The following is a 27,926-nucleotide window of genomic DNA, read 5'->3' as shown; positions in this document are numbered from 1 at the left end:
AGCCCCTGATGGGGGCAGGGAATCCCCCCCCCCAAAGTCCTGTTGATATGAGAGGCAGAAAAATGCAGCCTCGTGCACTTACTGTTTCACACAGGATGTGACAAAGGGTTGCTCTAGGAATTGCTGGAAACTATGCTTTTGTCACAGTTTTACCATAGAGTTTCTAGTGATTCCAAGAGCTACTCTTCGCCACTTCCTGTATGAACTTCCAGTAAGTACATGAGGCTGCATTCTTAATTTTTCTCTGGGGATGCTGTGCCCCCCCCACAACCCTCTAACCAGTTGCCAGGCACTGCCTGACAAACGCTATCAGGAAGGGAGGTTGTTGTTGTTTAATAGGGTTGCCAACCTCCAGGTACTGAAAACTAATACTTGGGCTGTAAAGTTATAGTTAATCAAATATAAACAGCCACTATGGCATAAAATATAAAGCAAAAATAAAATTGCACTTTGTGTATAAATATATTTAAGTCTTAGTTACTTCACAGAGACTGTAGACAATCTATATAGACTAAAATATATTCACCAGCAAGTTGCTATATAGATTGTCTACAGTCTCTGTGAAGTAACCAAGACTTAAATATATTTATACACAAAGTGCAATTTTGTTTTTGCTTTATATCACCTACTGACTTTTCAAACTTAATTTTCAGGTGTGCAAAATTATGCAAAAAAGAGGAATAGCACATATTTGTATAATCTATCCAGGTCACAGAATTAACCTTTTCTGGGTGCAGAATTTCATTAATTTATTAGATATTTATCTTGCCTTTCATTTAAGGGGTTCAGAATGGCGTACCCTAGTCCCCCACCACTCCCAACTTTTATTCACACAACAACCCTCTAGGATTGCTGGTCAGGCTGAGAGACTGTGACCAGCCTAACTGAGCAAGGGGGAAAGTAGTTTAATTCATTTTCCTGTACTGCCATGCTAGGCCCGCCTGAAGGAAGAGATGGGACACACCACGATGGCTTCTTTCTAGCTGGAACTCCATACCGCCCCTTACCGGTATACTTTCGCCCTTGAAAGTGAGCTTCCTGGTAGAGTGGTGATTTGAATGCAGGTCCCTCCGCCCCTTGTAGCCCTACCCTCTAACCAGCCAGTGCGGTGTAATGATTTGAGTGCCAGACTATTATTTGAGATAACCTGGTTTCGAGTCCCCATTCTGCCATAGGAAGCTTACTGGGTGACCTGGGAACAACTGCATACTTTCAGCTTAACCTACCTCACAGGGCGGTTGTGAGAATAAAACGGAGAAAGAGAAAGCTGCTTTGGGTCCCCTTTGGGGAGAACAGTGGGGAATAAATATCTAAATAAATACAAAAATATATATAAAACTGCTGTGCCATTTTGGCTCATAATGGTCCTGAAAGCGGCGGCAACTGACTTCACATTAGCCCTGCCCGATTGCTATGTGTCATGTGGCTTTTTCTCACCGCTCCTGCTCTCAAAACATTTTCCTCCCCACCTTACTGACACGCCACAATTCCCCCAGCTTCATTTCTTCCCCCATAGCCAGCAAACGGAGGACAGAGGGCATGGGGCAGGGAGGAGAAAAAGCAGGTTGGCATGAATGGGGGGTGGGGAAGGGAGAATGGGCATGCCATGGCAAGACTTACTGTGAAGGCAGAAGCTTCTTGTTGGGGGAGAAGACGATTGGTGTATCTGGAAGGTCATGAGAACACAAAGGGGGAAATCACATGGAGCGCAACTCAAAAAAAAAAAAGACAATGAAGGAGGACAGACAGCTGCCATGCCACAGCCCGCAGCCAGACACATACACACACACACACACAGTGCCACCCTATGCCCGCCCACCCTTGCCCTGTTCTCCACTCTCTTCCATCTCGGGCTCCAAAGCCCTTCTTAGCTGAGAAGATTGGCCGAGTTGGAGTTTTGTTTGTTTGAATGATGGGATTTGCTCCTCTCCCTAGCCTGCACCCTTGAGACATCTGGGTATGTGCACTGACAAAGTGTATTCTGAGATTGCGTCTGTGGAAGCAGGCCTGTTGATACCAGGTACAGAATTTGGCCATCGTGAGAACCCCAGCTTTTACTGAAATCCAACACAGCGAGCTTTGCATGGCTATTGATGGATCTCTACCAGCCTGTAACGACTGTTACTTCCTGCTTGTTCCCTTTCTAGTGTGGCGAGACACAGATTTTTCTTTAAAACAGAATGTGCTAAAATGGGCCAAACTATGTCCCTTCCCCAAAAGCCAGATTCTTCACCCTGAGCAAGATTACCCACACCGGCGTACATTTTCTTATCCCCGCTAATAAACATTAATTTATGAAACGCAGGGTTCCGGAGGACTGAATTCTGCACCAAGACACTACATTCTGTGATCGCACCAGGGTACAGAAGACCTCAATGCTTATCTCCAGGTTCCACAAGGCCACTACGTATATATACAGAAAGATTCTAAACTACAATTTTATAATTTTATAATGCAATCCCAAAATGTACATACACAACTCTACAAACATACTTCTAAGGATAATACAATACAAAAGCCATTCAAAGCTACATAGAACACTCCATAAGTTCTTCATATATATAAGGAGCCTATTTCAAGTCTAATGTTCATGATAAAGCACTCGTTGAAACAACACTGACTGAAGTTTGAAGACGGAGTAGAAGATGAAGGCTACTAGCTGAAGACAACATTCAGTCGTTTCGTCTAGCTTCCTCAGTTCAGACTATGTCCATTGAAAAGGAGGTGTATATACATTAAACATCATAAAATTGTAGTTTAGGATCTTTCTATATAATAGTGGCCTCGTGGTGCTGTTTTTTCTTTACTGTAAGCCTTTCAGCATCGGTTGTGTATTTTTACTACTATCTAAAGGCTCCTGCAAAGTAAACGGAGCCAAGGAACTGAAACGGTCGACTTCTTCTGCAGCCTGAAATGGGACGAGGCTGTCTCGACTTCCTGCTGTCTGCAGGATTAAACTGGAAACGGCAGTTCCGGGATTCTGGGTGGGCTCGGCACCTTCCCCTGCACTCAGGATACTCTCACCCCAAGAAGCAAAAGCCCTCTGCCTTTCTTTCGCCCAGCCCAGCCGATCAGCAGTCAGCAGGGGCTGACTCACGACCCCGCCCAGGCCCTGACTGGGCGCCTTCAAGCCCCAGCTTACCCTGCCTGCGTTTGCGGAGACGGGCTGCTCGCCGGCGGTTCATGATGCAGGCCGCCATGGTGCTGAAGATGACGGCCGTGCTGAGGAAGCAGACGCCGCCGATGACGCCAGCCAGGACGGGCTGAGGGAGGAGGTCGTGCAGCTGGGTGCGGGAGGGGTACACCTCCATGCCTGATGGGAGGAGGAGGAGGAGGAGAAGGAGAGTTGGTTTTTATACCCCTTTTCTCTATCGTTGATACCAAGTACAGAATTCAGCCATCTTGAGAACCCCATTTTTTACTGAAATCAAACACAGTGAGCTTTGAATGGCTATTGAGGTGGGGCCGTGACTGGCAAAATCTCATCTTTTGTGATGAGCGGTGTGTGTGTGTGTGTGTGTGGGGGGGGTTTCCCACGGTCACAATGCGCAATATCTGTGTCATGGGTCAATCTTGGCTTCCTTCTCTCCAGAATTAAGAGAAGAAAAAAGGAGAGTTGTTTTTATACCCTGCTTTTCCCTATGTTTAAGGAGTCTCAGAGTGGCTTACAAGTGCCTTCCCTTCCCCTCCCCACAACAGGCACCTTGTGAGGTAGGTGGGGCTGAGAGAGTTTGAAGAGAACTTTATGCTTCTCTATGGAGGAGGGGGTGACCCCTTTGGGACCCCATAAAATTGGACCCCATCCCAAGCTTTACCAAACTTCAGGGTTCATGCAAGAAAATTTGGGAACTCTACCTACAAAACTGCCTCCCCCAGAGCTCATTAAAAAAATTACCACAGGGAAAAGCTGAAATTAAGCCGAATACCTATTCAGCTGATTCGGCTATCTGGCTTCGGCTTTATTCCCAGTTTTAACATTCAGCTTTAAGTAAAGCCAAAAGAAGACGAAAAGTCCTTTTTCGGGGGTTTTTCCGGTTCGGGTTTATCGCTATGCACAACCCTAAGAGACGGGCAAGGGCAGACCACCTCTGTCCATCTCTTGCCTTGAAACCCGATGGGTAGGGTTGCCAGCTCTGGGATGGGAAATTCCTGGAGATTTTGGGGGTGGAGCCTGGGGAGGGAGGGATCTGGGGAGGGGAGGGTCCTCAGCAAGGGGAAGCTCAACGGACCCAGTGAGGTGATGAGCTCCCCTTCCCTGGCAGTTTTTAAGCAGTGGCTGGGCAAAAACCTGCCGGAGATGCTGTAGGCTGATCCTGCATTGAGCAGGGGGTTGGACTAGGTGGCCAGTATGGCCCCTTCCAACTCTATGAGTCTATGATATGATTCTTTGATAATGCCATAGTGTCCATGCTCCAAAGCAGCCATTTTCTCCAGGGGAACGGATCTTGGTCACCTGAAGATCAATAATAACAGCGGGAGGTCTCCAGGTGCTACCTGGAGGTTGGCAACCCTACCCATAAGTTAGCTGCGACTTGAGGGCACTTTACATACACACGGTGCCACAAAACACCTGTTTATTTTTTTTTGCCACAGTCTAAGACAGCTCCCACTTTGTGCCTTTAAGGGTGCCGTTCATGCAAAACATGCTTTCAACAAAAAAGCTTGCAAAAGCTTCAGAGGACACCCACAAGCTAGGCCAGGGGTCTGCAAACTGCGGCTCCTGAGCTGCATGCGGCTCTCTGGCCCATTGAGTGCGGCTCTCCGAACTTGGTTCGGAGCCCCTGCTCTCGCGCCTGCTTGTGCCGGCAGCTGGGCTGTGGAGCCGGCACGCCTGAGAGAGCGAGAGAGTGAGCGCGAGAGAGCAGGCGAGCGGACGTGCTGTCTCTCCCCCCACCCCGCCGTGGAGAATGGCCAGGTCCCCCTTTCCCTTGCCCTCAATGGTTGGGAGGCTAAAGCTTCCCCCCCCCCCTCTAGCTGCACGATTGCTGGGTGGGCGGCTTGGCGGTTCCTGCCCCCCGCCTATCAGCTGTTGGGCGGGGCGGGCTTCCTTTGGTAGACCTGGCCTCCGGCTGAGTCCCATTGGGAGGCCATGTCTACCCACTGGCTTTCTTGGCGGTAGATCTGGACTCCGAGGAGGGGAAAAAGAGGCCAGGTCTACCAATTGGCTTCTATGGGCCTCTGGAGGCCAGGTCTACTGCCAAGAAAGCCAATGGGTAGACCTGGCCTCCCAATGGGACTCATCCAGAGGCCAGGTCTACCAATAGGCTTTTATGGCGGTAGACCAAGCCTCCAGACGAGGACTCCAGATGGGGAGGGGGAAATGGCAGGGACTTACAATTTAATTTTTATCAATAAATAAGATCACTATTAAGTAGGATATCAAGTTTTATTCAGTGTACCTATAGTTTAATTAAGACTTAAAACTTTAATTAAAGTTTATTAAGTTAATAAACATAGTACCTACCTATATAGTTGAAGTTTAAGAAATTTGGCTCTCAAAAGAAATCTCAATTGTTGTACTGTTGATATTTGGCTCTTTTGACTAATGAGTTTGCCGACTCCTGAGCTAGGCCAATCCCTGGGCTACTGGACAACACCCCCCCCCCCCAACACACACACACCCTCACTGATAGAGTCTTACCTGCTGTGGAAATATTGACTGTGTTGCTCGGATCGCTCATGTAGCTTCCAGCAAAGGCCACTAAGCGGAACTCATAGAAGGCATCCTGTGGTGTAGTGGGGGAAGCAGACGCACAACCGTGAACCCCTAAAAGGGGTTGTCATGGAGAAGGAGATCACATGGTTAGGGTTGCCAGATTCCCTCTTCGCCAATGGTGGGACGTTTTTGGGGCAGAGCCTGAGGAAGGCCAGTTTTGGGGAGGGGAGGGGCTTCAATGCCATAGAGTCCAATTGCCAAAGCGGCCATTTTCTCCAGGTGAACTGATCTCTTTCGGCTGGAGATCAGTTGTAACAGCAGGAGATCGCCAGCTAGTACCTGGAGGTTGGAAACCCGACACATGGTGGCAACATCCCTTTCCTTAACAAGCTCATAAGGGACCTGTAGTGCATCCTTTTAGGGTGACAAAGGGTTACACTAAAGTTCCCTACTCTCATTCCCTGTCTTCTGAGGTTACACAAAGGTAGGGTTGCCAGGTCCCTCTTCGCCACCGGCGGGAGATTTTGGGGGCAGATCCTGAGGAGGATGAGGTTTAGAGAGGTGAGGGACTTCAATGCCATACAGTCCAATGGCCAAAGCAGCCATTTTTCTCCAGGTGAACTGATATCTTTCGGCTGGAGATCAGTTGTAATAGCGGGAAATCTCCAGCTAGTACCTGGAGGTTGGCAACCAGACTAACATGCCACCCCACTACAGAACCTACCTTGATCAGTCCGGGCACCAGAAGCTGCCTCTGAGAGCTGGGAATGGATCCGTCGAGTATCTCCCACCCTCCCTGGTTTTGCCGTAGTTCCAGGGAGTAGCCAGTCAGGGCCACAGAGTTCTGCGACGGGGGCTCCCAAAGCAGCAGGACGCCCCGCGTGGTCTCGTTTGCCATCAGGGATTGGGGTGGGGAAAGGAAGATTCTCAGGGTGGTGGTCGGGAGGTTGGGGGGCACAGTGTTTGTTGAGAAACCTGAGACGGGGGAAAGAGCGTGTGAGGCACTGACTGAGACCATCACTGGCATTTAGGTAGGGTTTTCCAGATCCTGGTTGGGAAATTCTTGGATGAAGAAGAGTTGGTTTTTATATGCCGACTTTCTCTACCACTTAAGGAAGAATCAAACCGGCTTACAATCACCCCTCCCCTCCCTACAACAGACCCCGTGAGGTAGGTGGGGCTGAGAGAGCTGTGACTGGCCCAAGGTCACCCAGCTGGCTTCATGTGGAGGAGGGGGGAAACCAACCTGGTTCACCAGATTAGCCTCCGCTGCTCATGTGGAGGAGTGGAGAATCAAACCCGGTTCTCCAGATCAGACTCCACTGCTCCAAACCACTGCTCTTAACCACTACACCATGCTGGCTATTTTGGAGGTAGAGCCTGTGGAGGATGGGAGGGACTTCAGATTAGTAATGCCATACAGCAGGGGTCCCTAACCTTTTTGAGCCCAGGGGCATCGTTGAAATTTGGATACAGTGTGGTGGGCAAACACAAAATGGCTGCCGTGGGAGGTGGAGCCTACCACAAAATGGCCACTGCAGGAGGTGGAGCCACACCCAGAAGAAGGGCAGGAGATTAGTAATTAAAAAAATACACTGGGAAAGAGTGTGAGAGAATAAAACCAACATTTGAGAGATGCCACCAAAACAATGTTATTTTAGTCTGCGTAGCCAATCTAATCTCCAGTGGCCAATCAGAAGCCCTTCAGGGCAAGAGCCACATTTGGACCCACCCACTTTCTAAAAATGCTTAGTGGGCACCAGGAAAGGTGGCGGCAGGCACCTTGGCGCCCATGAGAACCATGTTAGGGACACCTGCCATAAAGCCCACCCTATTTTCCACAGGGGAACTGATCTCTGTCATCTGGAGATCAGCTGTAATTCCAGAAAATCACTGTGTGTGTGTGTTAAGTGCCGTCAAGTCGCTTCTGACTCATGGCGACCCTATGAATGAAAGTCCTCCAAAATGTCCTATCTTTGACAGAAAATCACTAGGTGCCATTTATTAAGATGAGGTTTTAAATTGTTACTGTTTTAAGTACATTTTAATATCTATTTAACAAAACAAAAAAAGGTCTGTACATTTCTGGATGTTAGCCGCCCTGAGCCCGAACTTGGTTGGGAAAGGGCAGGACAGAAATCTAATAAAAAATAAATATATATTTCACCCAGGGACTTCAGAGGGAATCAGACCTGTGATTGGAAACAAATCAATCACAGGCCAACAACTCCGTGATCCTCTCGTAGAAGAATGAAGGATAGATTTGGATGGAGGGTTGGCAGCCTGAGGGAAGAAGTGCACGACCAGGGTACATGAGCATGAACACATAAAGCTGCCTTATACTGAATCAGACACTCGGTCCATCAAAGTCAGTATTGTCTACTTAGACCGGCAGTGGCTCTCCAGGGTCTCAGGCAGGGGTCTTTCACATCACCTACTTGCCTGGTCCCTTTAACTGGAGATGCCGGGGATCGAACCTAGGACCTTTTGCCTGCCAAGAAGAGGCTCTACAAACTGAGCCACAGCCCCTCCCCATCTCTCACCTAGGGGAACAGCGGCGATGATCTCACTGAAGGGACCGCTGCCCAGTTTATTCTGGGCCAGAACGCTGAACTGGTAGCCGGTGTCAGCCTGGAGGTTCTCCACCAGGAGGTGGGAGGCTCCGGCAGGCACCGGCAGCGAGACCCAGTCATGGTGAGGGCGGTTGAGGCGTTTCAACCTGCGGGAAGGACACAGAGACGGCGAAGCTGTAGTTATTGCCCTCCATGAGCTCCAAAAAGAACATAAGAACATAAGAAAGGCTGTGCTGGATCGGACCAAGGTCCATCAAGTCCAGCAGTCCATTCACACAGAAGCCAACCATGTGCCTCTAGGAAGCCCACAAACAAGATAACTGCAGCAGTACCATCCTGCCTGTGTTCCACAGCAGCTCATATAATAGGCATGCTCATAAGATCATAGGAACATAAGAAAGGCCCTGCCGGATGAGACCAAGGCCCATCAAGTCCAGCAGTCCATTCACACAGAAGCCAACCATGTGCCTCTAGGAAGCCCACAAACAAGATGACTGCAGCAATACCATCCTGCCTGTGTTCCACAGCAGCTCATATAATAGGCATGCTCATAAGATCATAGGAACATAAGAAAGGCCCTGCCGGATGAGACCAAGGCCCATCAAGTCCAGCAGTCCATTCACACAGAAGCCAACCATGTGCCTCTAGGAAGCCCACAAACAAGATGACTGCAGCAGTACCATCCTGCCTGTGTTCCACAGCAGCTCATATAATAGGCATGCTCATAAGATCATAGGAACATAAGAAAGGCCCTGCCGGATGAGACCAAGGCCCATCAAGTCCAGCAGTCTGTTCACACAGTGGCCAACCAGGTGCCTCCAGGAAGCCCACAAACAAGACGACTGCAGCAGAATTCTCCTGCCTGGGTTCCTCAGCACCTAATATTATAGGCATGGTAATTAAGACAGCCTTGGCATTTCATCAAACATCTTCTCAAAAAGAAGCTTAAGCCTGCCAAGGCAGCTGTCCCAAGACAGGACAAAACAGACCCAAATCAGCTGGGCTGAGGATAAATAAAAGAAAATAAAAATAAAAGAAGACACAGCTCTTTGGGGAGTGCAGCAAAACACTGATGCCCAGATAACCAGAAAGCCAGAGCTGTGATAAAAAAAGAAAGCCAAACAAAAATGGATCAGAGAGCTCAATAATGCCCTTCTGAGCCAGGCAGCGCAGCTAAGCGCCACTCAAAAAGAATTAAAATTAAATAAAGCAAATGGATAAATAGATAAATAATAAAGCACAATACGAAGCCTGCAACTGTGGAGCAGAGAGGAAGGCTCAGTCTCTACATAGACCCCAGCTGTTCTTTCCCCGAAACCAAAGCTATTTAAGGCACTCTCGATGTCTTATCAGGTACACGCTAAGAAACGCTAAGAAAAACATCTCCACAAAGAAAGCTCAAGGCTGCCAATGCAGCTGTCTTGAGACAGAATAATAATACCCAACTCATCTGGTCCAAAAAAAAGAAAGAAAAAATAATAATAATAAAAAGGCACAACTCTTCAGAGAGCACAGCAAAACACCTGTGCCACCCGACAACCAGAAACCCAAATAACACAGTTTTGGACGGAAGGTGGGAGATGCTCAGGAACTCCTGAAAAGGAAAGCTTCAGGACAAAAGAGAACAAGCGGTGAAAAACCGCACGGGCAAAACCACCGAGGACTCACAGCGGTGTGTACCAGATGCTGAACCTCTGGAAGTAGCCCCCATCGAAGCCGGGCTCCCAGGTGACGTTGACGGCCTGCTGGAGCGGAAGCACGGAGACGTTGGCCACCCCATGGGGGCTGGTGCCTGTCATCACGAGAGAAAGAAAAAGCATTTGAAATGTGATGTCGGAGGAGAGCTTTACGGACTGCCGAATGGAAGGAAGGAAAGGAAGGGAGAAAGGGAGGAAGGGAGGAAGGGAGGAAGGGAGGAAGGAAGGGAGGAAGAAAGGAAGGAAGGAACTCAGTGGGTTCTAGATCAAATCAAGCCTGTACTCTCCCTAGGAGCTAAAATGACTAAACCAAGACTATCGTACTTTGGTCCCATTGGAGAAGACAATGTTTTGTGTGTAAAGTGCTGTCGTCACACATGACTTATGGCGACCCCAGCAAGGGGCTTTCAAGGCAAGGGAGAAGCAGAGATGGTTTGCCATTGCTTTCCTCTGCAGAGCCTTCCTTGGTGGTCTTCCTTCCAAGTACTGACCTGCTTAGCTTCTGAGATCGGGTGAGATCGGGCTATACCATGCTGCCTTCCCTCCGGAGAAGACAATAATGATAGGAAAAGTTGAGGGAGGTAGGAAAAGGGGAGGACCCAACCTGAGTTGGTCGACACCACCAAGGAAGCCACGGCCTTCAGTTTGCAAGACCTAAGCAAGGCTGTTAATGACAGGACATTTTGGAGGACATTAATTCATAGATCACAATGGGTAGCCGTGTTAGTCTGTCACTAGCAGCAGAAAAGAGTAGGAGTCCAGTAGCATCTTAAACACTAACAAAATTTCGGGCAGGGGATGAGCTTTCGTGAGCCACAACTCACTTCTTCAGATACAGCTAGAATGTGATTCCACCGATCCTTAAGTAGAGAAGAGTGAATTAGACACACAATGGCAATGTAAATGTCAAAAGCAAGTCAATGGCATTAGCAGGAGTGATTGGATTAGGTGTGATAAGCTGGGGGATAGGTGTGGAGAAATCTGCACTGGTAATGAGACAGGAATTCCAGATCTCTGTTAAATCCTGGAGAAAAAATAGTCTTGAGCTTCATTATTAGTTGTAATCCAGCAGTCTCTCTTTCTAATCTCCTGCATTGTGCAGGGGGGTTGGACTAGATGATCCTGGTAGCCCTTCCAACTCTATGATTCTATTCTATGATTCCCTTTGAAATCCATTTGTAAGAGAATTAATTCACAGGGTAACCATGAGTTGGAAAAAACACAAAATGCATCACACTGGCATGCACTGAAAAAGAACAAAGTTGTGGGCGGATGAGCCTGTGCTAAGTAGCGGAGAATTAATGGAAAGCAGTTCCCAGAGCTGTCACACCCATCCACCTTCAGCTCAGTCTAGTTTGTGGGCCACAAACCGCACCATCTCTTCCATTCCAAAGGCACTTCAATGCACTTCCACACTGTTCAGTTAACCGCACCGCACTGAGAACTAAGCACGCACCCAATACGTAGACGGCGGTTGCAGCGCTGACACGGGCCACGCCATTGTTGGCGGCACACTCCCAGAAGCCATGCTGCTCCTTGGTCAGCGGGCGCAAGATCAGGGTGTTGTTCCGATCCACCTGTGCATTGGCGAGTCCTTTACTGCCCATCTGGAGGGGGGGGGGGAAGAGAACAGTGGCCCGTGCAGTAAAAAGTCATGCTAGGTCAGACCGACATCCATCTAATCCAGTGGTTCCCAAAGTGGGCAGTACCACCCCTTGGGGGGCAGTGGGATTACCTAGGGGGGCACTAAGAGGCAAGGGGGCAGAAGTCGGGTGCTAGAGGTGGTCTCCTTCAATTGTGTTGTTGGATAGGGTAGGGGGAGCTGGGGTTGCGTTTGTGGAACCCAAGGGCCCGAAAAGTTTGGGAACCACTGATCTAATGTTTCGGGCTTCCTAGAGGGCTTCCTGGTTGGGCCACTGTGTGAACAGACTGCTGGACTTGATGGGCCTTGGTCTGATCCAGCAGGGCCTTTCTTACGTTCTTACAGCCAGCGTGGTGTAGTGGTTAACAGAGGTGGTTTGGAGCGGTGGGCTCTGATCTGGAGAGCTGGGTTTGATTCCCCACTCCTCCACATGAGTGGTGGAGGCTGATCTGGTGAACTGGATTTGTTTCCCCACTCCTACACATGAAGCCAGCTGGGTGACCTTGGGCCAGTCACAGCTCTCTTGGAGCTCTATGACCTTGGGCTAGTCAATGCACTCTCAGCCCCACCTACCTCACAGGGTGTCTGTTGTGGGGAGGGAAAGGTGATTGTAAGCCAGTTTGATTCTTCCTTAAGTGGTAGAGAAAGTTGGCATATAAAAACCAACTCCTCCTCCTCCTTCTTCATGATTGTTCCGTAGCAGAGGTATACTGCCTCTGAACATGGAGGTTTATTTTGTTAAGATATTTATACTCCACTTTGCTTCTCAATGGGAACCCCGAAGTAGCTTCCAACATCCTCCTCCCTCCATTTTATCCTCCTAACAACAACCCTGTGAGGGAAAAGAGCAAGATTTGAGTCCAGTAGAACCTTGAAGACCAACAAAATTTTCAGGGTATATGCTTGAACTCTCGAAAACTTACACTCTGGAAATCTTATCGGTCTTAAAAGGCGCCACTGGACTCAAATCTTGCCCTTCGACTGCAGACCAACACGGCTACCCACCTAAAACTATTTGTGAGGTATGTTAGGCTGAGAATGTGTGGTTGGGCCCTAGGTCATCCAGTGAGCTTCCAGGGGAGGGGCTGTGGCTCAGTGGTAGAGCCTCTGCTTGGCATGGAGAAAGTCCCAGGTTCAATCCCCGGCATCTCAGGTTAAAGGAACCAGGCAAGTAGGTGATGTGAATGACCCCTGCCTGAGACCCTGGAGAGCCGCTGCCGGTCTGAACTGACTTCGATGGACCAAGGGTCTGATTCAGTATAAGGCAGCTTCATGTGTTCATGGCAGAAAGAGGATTCAAACCTGGGTCTCCCTGACCCTAGTCTGACATTCCAACCACTCGCTGTTGATATCTTCCATCAATGACTGGACCCACAGGAATCAGACCTCTGATCAGGGCCCACCTTAACTATAGATGTAAGTTTTAGTGGATCAGATCCCACACTTCTGCTACTGGTGAGGCCTTTGTTCGGAGCAAGGAGACTTCCTGGGGATACCCAGCATGCCTCACCTTTGTCCAAGAGATGACGGGCTGGGGGTCCCCGCGGGCAGCGCAAGGAACGAGCAACTCGCGGCCCACCTCCTGGAAATACTCTTCTTTGGGGTGCTGGGTGAACACGGGAGGATCCTGGGATGAAAACACAATTCATGCCACAGAGGGGAGGGGGGTTATCAACATCCGCAACAGGCAGAGAGGGAAGCAGATTCGCCCACTCCTGAGAGCAGAGGCTGCAGCTCACTGGTGCAGTCTCCGTTTGGCGTGCACAAGGTCGCAGGTTCAATTCCCAGCATCGCCACTTAAAAGGGTTTGTTGGTAGGTGAGGCGAAAAACCTCGACCCAAAACCCTGGAGAGCACCTGCCAGCCAGAGTAGGCAATACGGACCTTGGCAGAACAATGGCCTGTGTATCAGGCAGCTTCATGCGTGTGTTCAAAGCCCTGCCCTGTTATTAGGTCCCTTCCTTGCAAGGCTTAGTAAAACTAAGAGGCGGCGATATCGGTCACCATCAACAGAAGGTTCAGGAAATGAGAGGGTACTGAAGGGCCGAGGCTGTTCTTTAAATAAAGGGAACGGAGTTGAAGAAGCTTGATTTTTCTCCACCCTGTTAGAACCCAATTCCAACTCTTAGAATCATGGAATCAAAGAGTTAGAAGGGACCGCCAGGGTAATCTAGTCCGACTCCCTGCACAATGCAGGAAATTCACAACTACCCCACACCCCCGGTGACCCCTACTCCATGCCCAGAAGATGGCCAAGATGCCCACCCCCTCATGATCTGCCTAAGGTCATAGAATCAGCCTTGCTGACAGATGGCCATCTAGCCTCCTTGAAACCCCCCAGGGAAGGAGAGCCCACCACCTCCCAAGGAAGCCTGTTCCGCTGAGGAACCACTCTGTTAGAAAGTTCTTCCTAATGTCTCGATGGAAACTCTTTTGATTTAATTTCAACCTGTTGGTTCTGGTCCGACCTTCTGGGGCAACAGAAAACAACTCGGCACCCTCCTCTATATGACAGCCCTTCAAGTACTTGAAGATGGTTCTCATATCACCTCTCAGTCTTCTCCTCTGCAGGCTAAACATACGAAGCTCCTTCAACCTTTCCTCATAGGACTTGGTCTCCAGACCCCTCACTATCTTCGTTGCCCTCCTCAGTGTACATGCAGCTTCAGGATGCCGCCCCCCAGCTCCCCTACGCTGCTCTCTCTGGGACTGACCTTCAGGAGGACTCGAGTGGGTGCCGAAGGGCCGGCAGTGCCGTAGCTGTTGTATGGTGTGCAGGTGTACACCCCAAGGGCGTCGTCGTTTCCCGTGGCAATGACGATGGCGCCGTCGGGCCTCGTGGACCAGCCTGGGAACTGCAGCGAGGAGACAGACAGAGAAAGAGGTAGAACACCCCCCGTTCAGGATAAGGATATCCAGGAGGGCACACCGGCGAGGATGGCGGGATGTCCCTTCCGGCAACTACCTTGCCGATGTCCAGGGGCTGCCCGTCTTTGGTCCAGCTGACGAAGAGCAGAGGAGGGTTGGCCTTGTTGGGGCAACGGATGGTGCCCCGCATCCCAATCGGTAGGAGGGTCTCCGGGGGCATGTTGCTGACCCGGGCCGGATCTGAGGGAGGAAAGAGGACAAGTCTTCAGCCGCTGGGGTGGTAGATGAAAAGAGAGGGAAAAAATCAGAGGTGGCAATAAAGAAGGAGAGCTGTGTCTTCTTCAAAGTCCCGGATTTGCTGTCATAAGAACATAAGAACATGAAAACATGAAGTTGCCTTATACTGAATCAGACCTTTGGTCCATCAAAGTCAGTACTGTCTACTCAGACCGGCAGCGGCTCTCTAGGGTCTCAGGCAGAGGTCTCTCACAGCATCCACCCGCCTAGTCCCTTTAACTGGAGATGCTGGGGATTGAACCTGGGACCTTCCGCATGCCAAGCAGATGCTCTACAAATTGAGCCACAGCCCCTCCCATAAGAAAAGCCATGGTGGATCAGACCAAGTCCAGCAGGCTCTTCACACAGTGGCCAACCAGGTGCCTCTAGGAAGTCCACAAACAAGACGACTGCAGCAGCATTATCCTGCCTGTGTTCCAAAGCACCTAATATAATTGGCATGCCCATCTGATCGTGGAGAAAATAGGTATGCATCATGACTAGTATCCAATTTGACTGGTAGCCACGGACAGCCCTCTCCTCCATGAACATGCTCACTCCCCTCTTAAAGCCTTCCAAGTTGGCACCCATCACCACATCCTGGGAGTTCCACAATTTAACTATGCGTTGATAGGAAGCTCAATTTTGTGCTGCTAGCCTGGAAAAAAGGCAACGTAAGGGAGACAGTTGGAAGTGAATTCTTTCTATAAAGGAGGATCGAAGTGGCATTCCCTCTTCATTGTGCTGGCTTCCCAGGCATATTTTAATTCCCACTTAGATGGCTTCTGCCAGTTATTTATTATTATTATTATTATTACTATTTATTTAAAACATTTATATGCTGTCTTTCCACCTAAACAGGGTCCCAAGACAGAAAACATCAAGGCATTAAAACATTTAAATTTTTTTTAACATGTATGTATAAAGATTTAAAAATACAATGAAAATATACAGCTATACAAACAGACACAGAACCAGGGAGGTCCGATAAGAGTTTACTGGGGGAACACCAAACCAAACCAAACACCTCTTCACCTGCCGGTGGAAGACCACAACAGAAGGAGACGGACAAATCTCCCTGGGGAGGGAGTTCCAAAATTTCGGAGCCACCATCGAGAAGGCCCTGAGTTACATTTGGGCGGCGCAGGGAGGGGAGCAGGGATGCGAGGCTTACATAGAACCGTAAGGAAAGCTGAGGCAGAAGGTGGTCTCTTTAGCCCGTTGCTGGGAATGCAAGTATATTGTCCTGAATCCTCGGGGGTCGTTTTCTGAACCAAGAGGCTCCCGTCTACCAAGACCCGAATCCGGGATTGGAGGTGGCTGGAAGAGAAGAAGGCAAAGGGAGAGATGGGAAATTCAGCAACCAAGGGCCGGCAGCACCGCTTTGGGAAATTCCCGGAGATCTGGGGGTGAACACATAACACATGAAGCTGCCTTATATTGAACCAGACCCTTGGTCCATCAAAGTCAGTATTGTCCACTCAGACCGGCAGCAGCTCTCCAGAGGTCTTTCATATCACCTTTCATATCACCTACTTGCCTAGTCCTTTTAACTGGATATGCTAGGGATTGAACCTGGGACCTTCTGCATGCCAAGCAGATGCTCTACCACTGAGCCACAGCCCCTCCCTAAGCCTAGGGAAGGTGGGGTTTGGAGAGGGGAGAAAACTCAGCAGGATATAATGTCATAGATTCCACCCTCCAAAGCAGCCATTTTCCCCAGGGGAATTGATCTATATCATCTGAAGATCAGTGGTAACTCCAGGAGGTCTCCAGCCACAACCTGGAGGTTGGCAACCTTCCACAAGAGTGCCTCTCCCAACACACCAGCTTCCGAACCACTATTTTAAATAATTTGCAAAAGGGATGAGGAAGGGAGGGGCAGTTCCCCCCCCCCCCGAATCCGAAGATGACTCATTTGGCATAATTCATTATTTGGGCTGTCACCCAATTAAAGAAAATGCAGTCAATTCAGATTTGGTTTTAACGGACCAATTAAATCTGCATACATTTGCATGTGAATGAAGCCACTGCTTTCAAAAGAAGGCGCAGTGGCTTTAATTTGTATACTTTTCATTTATATCTTTATACTTTCTAGAACAGTCCGGGCCTGTGAGAGAGAGGCAGGGGAATTCCTCTTCCTAGACAATGTCCGCACATCTCAGCAGACCCCATTTCATGAAGCGGCCTTATACTGAATCAGACCTTTGGTCCATCAAAGTCAGAATTGTCTACTCAGACCGGCAGCGGCTCTCCAGGGTCTCAGGCAGGGGTCTTTCACATCACCTACCTTCCTAGTCCCTTTAATTGGAGACGCCGAGGATTGAACCTGGGACCTTCTGCATGCCAAGCAGATGGACTACCGCTGAGCCATGGCCCCTCCCCTAATGATCAATCCTCTTACTTCCTCGTGAGATCTTGGGCAAATAATTTGGGTGGTTGAGAGCAATAGGTTAAAGGTCCTACTGGGAGAGCAGAAGGGAGTAATATTCTGGACACGTGCAAGAGCGGCACCCGTCACCACCAGCATGGCATAGTGGTTAAGAGCGGCAGGCTTTAATCTGGAGAGCTGGGTTTGATTCCCCCCTCCTCCACATGAGTGGCGGACTCTAATCTGGAGAACCGTGTTGGTTCCCCCATTCCTCCACATGAGCGGCAGACTCTAATCTGGAGAACTGGGTTCAAATCCCCCCTCCTCCACATGAGTGCCGGACTCTAATCTGGAACCGGTTCGATTCCCCCCTCCTCCACGTGCAGCCTGCTGGGTGACCTTGGGCTAGTCACAGTTTTCTCTGTACTCTCTCAGCCCCACCTAGCTGTCACAAGCTGTCCTTAAAAGGTAGAGAAAATCAGGGTATAAAAACCAACTCCTCTTCTTCTTTGTACTTGCGATGGTGACGCATACGCGGCGAGAGTGGTACGGAAATACGACCCTGTTTCCTTCTTACCTGAGGTGAAAAACATTTGTACTCCCCAGGAACCAACTGTAAGTGAGGTTGGCGGGGTAGGCCTCGGCCTGGCAGGCCAGGAAGGCATCTTGTGTGAGGTTGATGGTGACGTTCTGAGGGGGGACCACAATTACCGGCGGCCCTGGGAAGGAGGACAAAGAGAGGGAGAGGGGGCTGAAGCGAGAAGGGGTTAGCATGCTGAGGTTTAGCCTGTGAGGGGGTTATGAACACATGAAGCTGCCTTATATTGAATCAGAAGTCCATCAAAGTCAGTATTGTCTACTCAGACCGGCAGCAGCTCCCCAGGGTCTCAGGCAGAGGTCTTTCACATCATCCACTTGCCTAGTCCCTTTAACTGGAGATGCTGAGGATTGAACCTGGGACCTTCTGCATGCCAAGCAGATGCTCTGCCACTGAGCCACGGCCCATCCCTATGGCTCTCCAGGGTCTCAGGCAGAGGTCTTTCACATCACCTGCTTGCCTAGTCCCTTTAACTGGAGATGCCGGGGATTGAACCTGGGACCTTCTGCATGCCAAGCAGATGCTCTGCCACTGAGCCACGGCCACAGTCGCAAAAGCCAGGCCTCCTTGGAACCCCAAGATGTCCCTAGCTGGGATGACGGTTCTCCATTGCCGAATTTGCAGGCGGCACACTGTAGATTCGTCGGATCCGGAGGGATGCTCCCCTGTTTTTACCTTGTACCAGCAGGCGGGTGGTGTGGGTGATGGCGCCCTCCTCACTGGTGGCATGGCACGTGTAGGCCCCAGCGCTGGCCCGCTCCACGCTGGCAATGATGAGAGTCCCATTCTTCACCTAGGAAAGACACAAAACCACAGGGGGGCTTTTGGATCTTGGCCAGAAGGACCCCGGCCAGTCCCCCGAGCGCTTATACGGCCACAGGGGTATTTCAAGAACCAGGGATGCCACTCGCCGCTTCATCGGGAAGAACTGGTGCCGTTTCCCACAACCTTGTGAAAAAGAATCAGTGTGGAGTAATGGTTAGAGCGGGGGGGGGGGTGTCGCCAACCTTTTCGAGCCTCTTTGAACTTTTGCAATTCTGACACAGGGTGGTGGGCGCAATCATAAGATGGCTGCCTCAGGAGGTGGGGCCACCCACAAGATGGCTGCCTCAGGAGGTGGGGCCACCCACAAGATGGCTGCCTCAGGAGGTGGGGCCACCCACAAGATGGCTGCCTCAGGAGGTGGGGCCACCCACAAGATGGCTGCCTCAGAAGGTGGGGCCACCCACAAAGTGGCTGCCTCAGGAGGTGGGGCCACCCACAAGATGGCTGCCTCAGGAGGCGGGGCCACCCACAAGATGGCTGCCTCAGGAGGTGGGGCCACCCACAAGATGGCTGCCTCAGAAGGTGGGGCCACCCACAAGATGGCTGCCTCAGGAGGTGAGGCCACCCACAAGATGGCTGCCTCAGGAGGTGGGGCCACCCACAAGATGGCTGCCTCAGGAGGTGGGGCCACCCACAAGATGGCTGCCTCAGGAGGTGGGGCCACCCACAAGATGGCTGCCTCAGGAGGTGGGGCCACCCACAAGATGGCTGCCTCAGAAGGTGGGGCCACCCACAAAGTGGCTGCCTCAGGAGATGGGGCCACCCACAAGATGGCTGCCTCAGGAGGTGGGGCCACCCACAAGATGGCTGCCTCAGGAGGTGGGGCCACCCACAAGATGGCTGCCTCAGGAGGTGGGGCCACCCACAAGATGGCTGCCTCAGGAGGTGGGGCCACAAAATGGCGTGTTAAATCAGCTGCAGCAATATGGCACTTCTGGAAGTAAAACCAGAAGTGCCGTCATCGCGTGCATGCGTCCACCCCCCGCCCCGTGCCCGCCCCAGGCCTGCCTCCTAAAACCTCCCGCTGATCGGGAGGGGGGACCTGGCAACCCTAGTATAATGCCGTAGAGTCCACCCTCCAAAGTAGCCAGTTTCTCCAGGGGAACTGATTTCTGTTGTCTGGAGATCACCTGTAATTCCAGGCGAACTCCAGGCCCTACCTGAAGGTTAGCAACCCTACTCACCTGGTGGTCCCATGCCCACCACATCCAGGGATGCCAGGGTTGCCAGCTCTGCGTTGGGAAATACCAGGAGTTTTTGGGGGTGCAGCCTGAGGAGGGCGGGGTTTGGGGAAGAGAGGGACTTCAGCAGGGTATGATGCCAGAGAGTCCACCCTCCAAAGCAGCCATTTTCTCCAGGGGAACTGATCCTGGTCACCTGGAGATCAATTGTAATAGCAGGAGATCTCCAGGTGCCACCTGGAGGCTGGCAACCCTATGGGGGAGGGCTGAGCCTGGGGACTTCTATGTGGAAAGCATGTGTTACCTTGCGATCACATTTTTATCCCACCCTTCCCCCAAGCAGCTCAGGGCAGCGCACATGGTTCTCATTTTCCTTCTCATATTCTATCCTCACAGCAATCCTGTGAGGTAGGCTAGGCCGAGAGGGAGTGACTGGCCCAAGGTCACTCAGCGAGTTTCCATGGCAGAGCAGGGATTTGAACCAGCATCTTCCAGACACTCGTCCAACACTGTAGCCATTATGCCGCCGCCCTTCTTCCTGAACACTAAGTATTTGTTGGAAGAAATGCCCATATTACAGATCAGAAACAAACCCCCAGCAATATAAACAGTCACCAAAAGACAGAACGGAGTGCCATAAGATCCTAAATGAATAGAATCGACACAAAGCAGCAAAGAAAGTGGTTCATCCCCACCCCTGCACATTTGCACATATTCCAAATGCTTAAATGAGTTTTAGACATACAGGAATATTAACTGTTAAAGTCGATGTGGTTACGTATATTACTGCCTGATGCCGAACTTCTTGTGCAACGGATCCTAGGAGGAGGAGGAAGAGGAGGAAGAAGAGGAGGAAGAAGAAGAAGGAGAAGAGGAGGAGGAGGAGAGGTGGTTTTTATATGCCAACTTTCTCTACCACTTAAAGCAGACTCAAACCAGCTTACTATCACCTTCCCTTCCCCTCCCCACAACAGACACCCTGTGAGGTAGGTGGGGCTGAGAGAGCCCTTAATAGAACTGTGACTTGCCCAGGGTCACCCAGCTGGCTTCACGTGGAGGAGTGGGGAAACCAACCCGGTTCACCAGCTTAGCGTCCACTGCGCATGTGGAGGAGTAGGGAATCAAACCCGGTTCTCCAGATCAGAGTCCACAGCTCCAAACCACCGCTCTCAACCACTGCGCCATGTCGGCTCCTCAGAAGCAAACACCTTTGTCTTTCAATTGCTCCAGAGTAAGTGCATTAGATCTTATAAGCTAAGCAGGGTCAGCCCTGATTAGTATTTGATGGGAGACCTCCAAGGACTACCAGGGGCGTGACGTGGAGGCAGGCAATGGCAAACCACCTCCGAATGTCTCATGCCTTGAAAACCTTACACAGTCGCCATAATTCAGCTGCGACTTGACGGCGCACACACACAAAAAGTGTGCTTAGGACTACAGCTTTTATTTTGTATTTTATTACTCGGCAGACTGTTTGTTCCCTTAAGTGCAGTGCTAGACTTCAGGGATCCGTTGCTGTTATTAAAAAGAATGCAACAAAAATTCAGTCCGGCCACCTTTAAACTACTAGGAAACTGAACTCTAGTTAATGCAAGTCAGGGCAAGTATATCAACGGTGTTTCTGGTAATTGCAATGTTAACAGACTTGATATTGTCTCAACAACCGTTTCCCCGAAATTACTGTCTTTAATGTATAAGCATCAACCATGGAAAAAGAAGAAGTTGGTTTTTATATGCTGACGCACTTTGTATTCCCAGCGATGTATTAAGAGTTTGAAAATGTTGTAAAAAACATCGCTTTAAAAGGGTTTTTGGATACCACGGCTTATAAATGGTTGGAAAACGTCTTCACAGCTAAAGGGGCCAAACAAAGTGCGAACAGTATTTTTTATAACGTTTTCAAACTCTTAATACATCGGTGGGAATACATAGAAAGTGTGAACAGTATTTTTATAACATTTTCAAACTCTTAATACATCCCTGGGAATACAAGTGCGGTAACAGCCTTTGTCTACCTTTAAAGAGTCTCAAACCGGCTTAGTCACCTTCCCTTCCTCTCCCCACAACAGACACCTTGTGAGGTAGGTGGGGCTGAGAGACTTCAGAGAGAACTGCGCCTAGCCCAAGGTCACGCAGCAGGCTTCATGCAGAGGAGTGGGGAATCGAACCCGGCTCCCCAGATTAGAGGCTGCCGCTCTGAACCACTACACCACGCTGGCTCCCAGTCAGCTCTTCTGTTTGCATCATTTAAAGAACTTTTCTGAACCTCCATTTTATGTATCTTTGCAATCTTCCAAGGTCTAAGATGGCATGGCGTGGTCATTTTAAAGCAATTTCTTTTTCCCTTCAAGCTAACCGAAAATAGCCACATATCTGATGAAGCGGGCCTCTGGCTTATGGAAGCGGCTGCCACAATAAATTTGTTAGACTTTAAGGTGCTGCGAGAGTCTTTGATGTTTTAATGGGAAAATGGGAACTTTTTAACATACAGGAAATTCTTACATGCACAGAGATAGATACACCCACACCCACATATAATACAATATTATATAATGCTTAGCAGCATAGGGGAGGGGCAGTGGCTCTGTAGTAGAGCATCGGCTTGGCATGCAGAAGGTCCCAGGTTCAATCCCCAGCATCTCCAGTTAAAGAGACTAGGCAAGTAAGTGATGTGAAAGACCTCCGCCTGAGATCCTGGAGAGCCGCTGCCAGTCTGAGTAGACAATACTGACTTTGATGGACCAAGGGTCTGATTCAGTATAAGGCAGCTTCATGTGTTCATGTATTCAAGTTTTACATGTTCAAAGCATTACGCAAAAAGTATTTCCAACAGCTCAGCAAGGCGGGCCAGAATTATTATCCCCATTATACTGAAGGGGTCAGAGGCAGAGAGGGAACAGCTGGCTTAAAGCCTACTAGTGAACTTCTGGCAGAAGCTGTGATAGTACACTGTACCAGCTCCTGGTTCAGCAGGAGGAGGAGGAGGAGGAAGAAGAGCTGTTTTTTTATATGCTGACTTTCTCTACCTTTTTAAGAAGAATCAAACCAGCTTACAATCCCCTTCCCCACCCCATAACAGACACCTTGTGAGGTAAGTGGGGCTGAGAGAGTTCAGAGAGAACTGTGACTAGCCCAAGGTCACCCAGCAGGCTTCATGTGGAGAGTGGGGAATCAAATCCGGTTCTCCAGATTAGCCTCCGCTGCTCCTAACCACTACATGCTGACCTTGGGATAGTTGCAATTGCTCAGACTTACCTACCTTGCAGGGTTGTCGTGAGGATAAAATGGGAGCTATGTATGCCGTCCTGGACTGTGGCAGAATGAGAAAGACAACAAAACAGGGAGCGGTTGGATTAATGGACGAATCCCCCCCCCCCAAATGCCTTTACAAAATCTGGTGCAGTGCAGTGGCTAGGAGGCTGGACTAAGGTTTCAAAGACGTGGGTTCGAATCCCTACTCCTTAGCAAGGGTGGTGAGAACCATTTGGCTGCCCTGGGTGGGTCAAAAGGGGGGGCGCTTCTCCTATTCTTGCTGCTGTCCCGATGGGGTCCAGAGGCAGTGTCTTTGAAGCCTGCACTTGACCCAGAAAGGACAGAGACGAGAACGGATGTTCCCTTCTCCCATCCGTGTTACCAGCACTGGGGTCCACGGCAGGCAAGGCGAAGGCTTTGTATTCGAGACAGCCTTCGCTTCTCGCCTGTTCTCAACCATCCATGTTCCCTCCTCCACGTTTCCTGGCAGTAATCAGGGGGAACTCGCCCCGCCCATCACAATCAGGATGCAGCCACGCTTCCTGAGGATATCTGAGTCCCGACTGCAGCCAGAGAAAGGGCCGGGGGGAGCAGCCGGCATGCAAAGGAGATGGGGCCACAGGGCAAAAATGCCGCCTCTGCGCCCATGCCACCTCAAGTCACAAACCCGCCCTGGCCAGGATACCTGTTGGGTGATGCGGGGCAGTTACTCCCTCTCAGCTTAAACAATCAAAGGAAAAAACCAAGAACCATGTAAACCAGGGGTGGGGAACGTCAGGCCCGGGGGCCGTATAAGGGCCACGAAATCATTCGGTCAGGGCCTTCATGGGTCCTGGCAGATCTCTAGCTCAGAAGGATCTAAGACTGGTGATCCACCCCCTCCCGCAAACAGGAATAGCCTCTATTCAAGGCGGTTGTGAGTTTGTTTTGCTGAGAAAAGGAACCCTTTTCCCCCCTTGCAGAAGAGTCATTAGCTATGGAGCTGCTAGGACCGCCCAAGAAACTGTGTTAACCCTTTCCCACCCGGGCCGTGGAGAAACATATTTCCTCTGTACTACAAGAGGGCTGGGGGCAGAAGTGGCGACAATGGAGGGGTTAAAGGGGGCAGGGCCAGAATGCGTGTCCTGTGAATGATGTTATCCAAATGACCCTTGGCAGAAAAAAGGTTCCCTATCCCTGATGTAAATTGTCAACAGCTCCTTCAAGAAAGGATGAGATAAAGATGCATAGAAATACAGGTAGAATATCCCTTATCCGGACATCCCGTATCTGGACTGATCCGAAAACCGGACCCTTCGAGCTGGCACGTAGGCAGATCCAGGCTGCCTGCTTTCAATGTTTCCTCTCGCCTAAAAAAATAAAATACAGTGTACGCTGCATCGTAGGTGGAGACCAAAATCCTGCTGTTGTTAGTTTGTTGTTGCTCTTGTTTAACAGCTGATGGAGGGATTCAGGTGAAATAGTCACACCTTTGCTGCCTGACGGTTCAATGTGCACAAAATTATTAAAAATATTATTTTAACATTACATTCAGACTATGTGTACAAAGCGTGTACAAAACATCAATGAGTTTGGGTGGCAGTCCCCCAAGATATCTCATTATGTAGATGCAAAAATTCCAAAATATTCCAGTATGCGGAAAAATCTGAAATACGGACCCAAGCAGTCTGGATACAGGAAGCTCAACCTGTACTCCAAGAAGGACAAACGTTTCTTCTCTTCTAGCGCCTAAGAGAGTGAACGGGGGTGGGTCCATGGTTCACATATCCCCTTCCCCATTCCACAGATAAAACTGTCATAGCAACAATAATTTCCGGAGCTGCCTGCCCGTTACAACAACCAGCGTGGTGTAGTGGTTAAGAGCAGTGGTTTGGAGCGGTGGACTCTTATCTGCAGAACCGGGTTGGATTCCCTACTCCTCCACGTGAGCGGCGGAAGCTAATCTGGTGAACTGGATTTGTTTCCCTGCTCCTACACACGAAGCCAGCTGGGTGACCTTGGGCTAGTCACAGTTCTGTTAAGAGCTCTCTCAGCCCCACCTACCTCACAGGGTGTCTGTTGTGGGGAGGGGGAGGGAATGTGAGTGTAAGACGGTTTGATTCTGCCTTAAGTGGTGGAGAAAGTTGGCATATAAAAACCAACTCTTCTTCTTCTTCTTCTTCTTCTTCTTCTTCTTCTTCTTCTTCTTCTTCTTCTTCTTCTTCTTTTACTCAGCTATCCCTGTTGAATCCAGCCTTAACACCACGAAAAGAGGAAGAGAAACCTCTTGTGTTACCCAGCATTGCCAGCAGGGGCCAGTCTGGTCCCAGGCATAGGAGTTTCTTAAGGAAAACGTATTAAAAAAAACAGATTGAAAATTAATTCTGTCTCTGCTTATCCCCCAAGGAAATCCATCTCCCCGGATTCTGGAACTGATCTCTCAGATTTCTGGGGATGGGGTCAGCACAGGCTGTTTTCCCCTAGCAAACAGCAGTGACAGACAACCAGTGTGGTGGAAATTTGATTTAGTGGGGGAAGGGATGCGTCCACGTTTTTTGAGCCGTGATAGGAGATCTGACGACTTTGGAGGGATTCTGCCCAGGCATTTGTTTGTTTCGGCTTCTTCTTTCTTTTTCAGTGGTGGTGGAGGGGTTCCCCACCCACCGACCCACACACACACACTCACAACACCTTAAACATTAAAAATAGGGGAGGGGAGAACAGGTGAGTTTTGTGCATAGATTTAAAGGTATACAGAGGGGGCATTTCTACACTAAGGTTGCCAGGTCCCTCTTCGCCACCGGCGGGAGGTTTTTGGGGCGGAATCTGAGGAGGGCGGGGTTTGGGGAAGGACTTCAATGCCATAGAGTCCAATGGCCAAAGCAGCCATTTTCTCCAGGGGAACTGATCTCTACCGGCTGGAGATCAGCTGTAATAGCAGGAGATCTCCAGCTAGTACCTGGAGGTTGGCAACCCTATTCTAGACACGTGTGCCACACACAATGGACAGCAAGGGAGGTTTTATATACTCTTTGTACACTGACAAGAGGTTTTTTTCAGGCAGCAATAGGCTGAAAGTGGTATCCTAAACAAAGTTGTGTCTTTCGAAATGAACGGAAACCAATGGTTGACAACAAGTTATTTCCTATGGGATCAAGAATTTTATGAACAGATTGATGGAGTAGCTATGGGAAGTCCACTCAGTCCAGTAATAGCAAACTTTTACATGGAATATTTTGAAAAGACAGCATTAGAATCAGCACCTTACAAACCTACAGTCTGGTTCAGGTTCGTAGATGATACATTTACCATTTGGAGCCATGGTGAAGAAAAATTAATGGACTTTCTAAACCATCTTAATAATATCCATCCAAACATTCAGTTTACCATGGAAAAGGAAATTGAGGGTAAACTCCCATTTCTTGATACCCTTGTCATCCGTAAATCAAACCTTCAGTTAGGTCACAAGGTCTACCGGAAACCAACTCACACAGATCGCTACTTACACAAAAACTCCAACCACCACCCCCGACAGAAAAGAGGAATAATCAAAACATTAATGGACCGTGCAAGACGGATCTGTGAACCACAGTTTCTCAAGGAAGAAACTAATCATCTAAATCACGCACTGCTAGCAAACGGCTACTCCAAGAATGAAATCAGAAGGGCCATTAAACCAAACAAAAATCAGAAAACTCAAGAAAAACAGTCTCCCATAGGAAAGGTATTCTTGCCATTTATTAAAGGAGTCACTGATAGGATGGAGAAACTTTTGAAAAAACATAACCTACAAACAGTGTTTAAACCCACCAAGAAAATACAACAAATGCTACGATCAGCAAAAGACAAAAGAGACCCCCTCACCTCTGCAGGAGTATATCGTATACCTTGCAGCTGTGGAGAAGTTTACATCGGGACCACAAAACGCAGCATACAAACAAGGATAAAAGAACATGAAAGATACTGCAGACTTGGCCAACCTGAGAAATCAGCAGTGGCTGAACATGGACTGACACAAACAGGACACAGGGTCTTATTCCAAGACACTGAAAGACTGGACAATTCTACCAACTATTTTGTCAGATTGCACAGAGAAGCCATTGAAATTCATAAACATCAGCACAACTTTAACAGAAAAGAGGAGAGTTTAAGAATGAATAAGGCTTGGCTTCCTGCCCTGAAAAACCTCCAGACAAAGACAGCATTCAACAATAGCCATACAGATTAGCTTTGGATTACACACATTAACAGATCACTTCAGGATACAATGGTTCCATATTAACATACCATACCCTCATTAGCACATTATCTTGATACTTACAGGACAATACTTTTGCAGGACAATACTCAGCTCAAACCCAACCCCTTTCTGACTATATATTACTCTTCCTACACCCTTGACACTGAGAGACACTGTCCTTCAGTGTTACTACTCTGAAGATGCCTGCCACAGTTGCTGGCGAAACGTCAGGAAAGAAAATTCCAAGACCACGGTTACACAGCCCGGATAACCTACAAGAACCAAGGAAACCAATGGGTTTAGAAGGGTGTAACTCTGCTTAGGATTACACTGTGTGGGTGGCAAGTAGGGTTCCCAGCTCTGGGGGAAGTACCTGGAGTTTTGTGGGGTGGAGCCTGAGGAGGCAGCGTGGTGTAGTGGTTAAAGTGCTGAGCTAGGGTCCAAGAGACCCGTGTTCAAATCCACCATTCTGCTTAACGAGGTAACCTTTGGCCGCTCACCCCATTCTCTAGGGCTGCCAGCTCTGGGTTGGGAAATACCTGGAGATTTGGGGGGGGGGGTGGAGCCTGGGGAGGGTGGGGTTTGGAGAGTGGAGGGACCCCAGCCGGGTATAACACCATAGAGTCCACCTTCCAAAGGAGCCATTTTCTCCAGGTAAACTGATCTCGATCCAGCGTGGTGTAGTTGTTAAGAGTGGTGGTTAGGTGCGGTGGACTCTGATCTGGAGAACCGGGTTTGATTCCCCACTCCTCCACATGAGCGGCAGACT

General features: G+C 49.5%; 1 protein-coding gene across 1 annotated transcript in view; it reads right to left on the bottom strand.

Moving 5' to 3' along the window:
• The window catches only part of IGSF9 (immunoglobulin superfamily member 9), an 86,790-nt gene that overhangs the window by 8,026 nt on the left and 50,838 nt on the right, over positions 1–27,926 (bottom strand). The window contains exons 5-17 of the mRNA XM_056852672.1: positions 18,356–18,473; positions 17,660–17,801; positions 15,886–16,031; positions 14,533–14,675; positions 14,282–14,422; positions 13,079–13,195; positions 11,383–11,539; positions 9,898–10,021; positions 8,200–8,375; positions 6,381–6,631; positions 5,642–5,726; positions 3,143–3,313; positions 1,621–1,666 (exon numbers count right to left, since the gene is read on the bottom strand). Coding sequence (XP_056708650.1) covers positions 1,621–1,666; positions 3,143–3,313; positions 5,642–5,726; positions 6,381–6,631; positions 8,200–8,375; positions 9,898–10,021; positions 11,383–11,539; positions 13,079–13,195; positions 14,282–14,422; positions 14,533–14,675; positions 15,886–16,031; positions 17,660–17,801; positions 18,356–18,473 — 1,817 coding nt within the window. The remainder of the gene's footprint in view (positions 1–1,620; positions 1,667–3,142; positions 3,314–5,641; positions 5,727–6,380; positions 6,632–8,199; positions 8,376–9,897; positions 10,022–11,382; positions 11,540–13,078; positions 13,196–14,281; positions 14,423–14,532; positions 14,676–15,885; positions 16,032–17,659; positions 17,802–18,355; positions 18,474–27,926) is intronic.

Source organism: Euleptes europaea, chromosome 7, assembly GCF_029931775.1.
Source record: "Euleptes europaea isolate rEulEur1 chromosome 7, rEulEur1.hap1, whole genome shotgun sequence".
NCBI classification, from domain to species: Eukaryota; Metazoa; Chordata; class Lepidosauria; order Squamata; family Sphaerodactylidae; genus Euleptes; species Euleptes europaea.
This window is presented reverse-complemented; position numbering and strand designations above follow the sequence as displayed.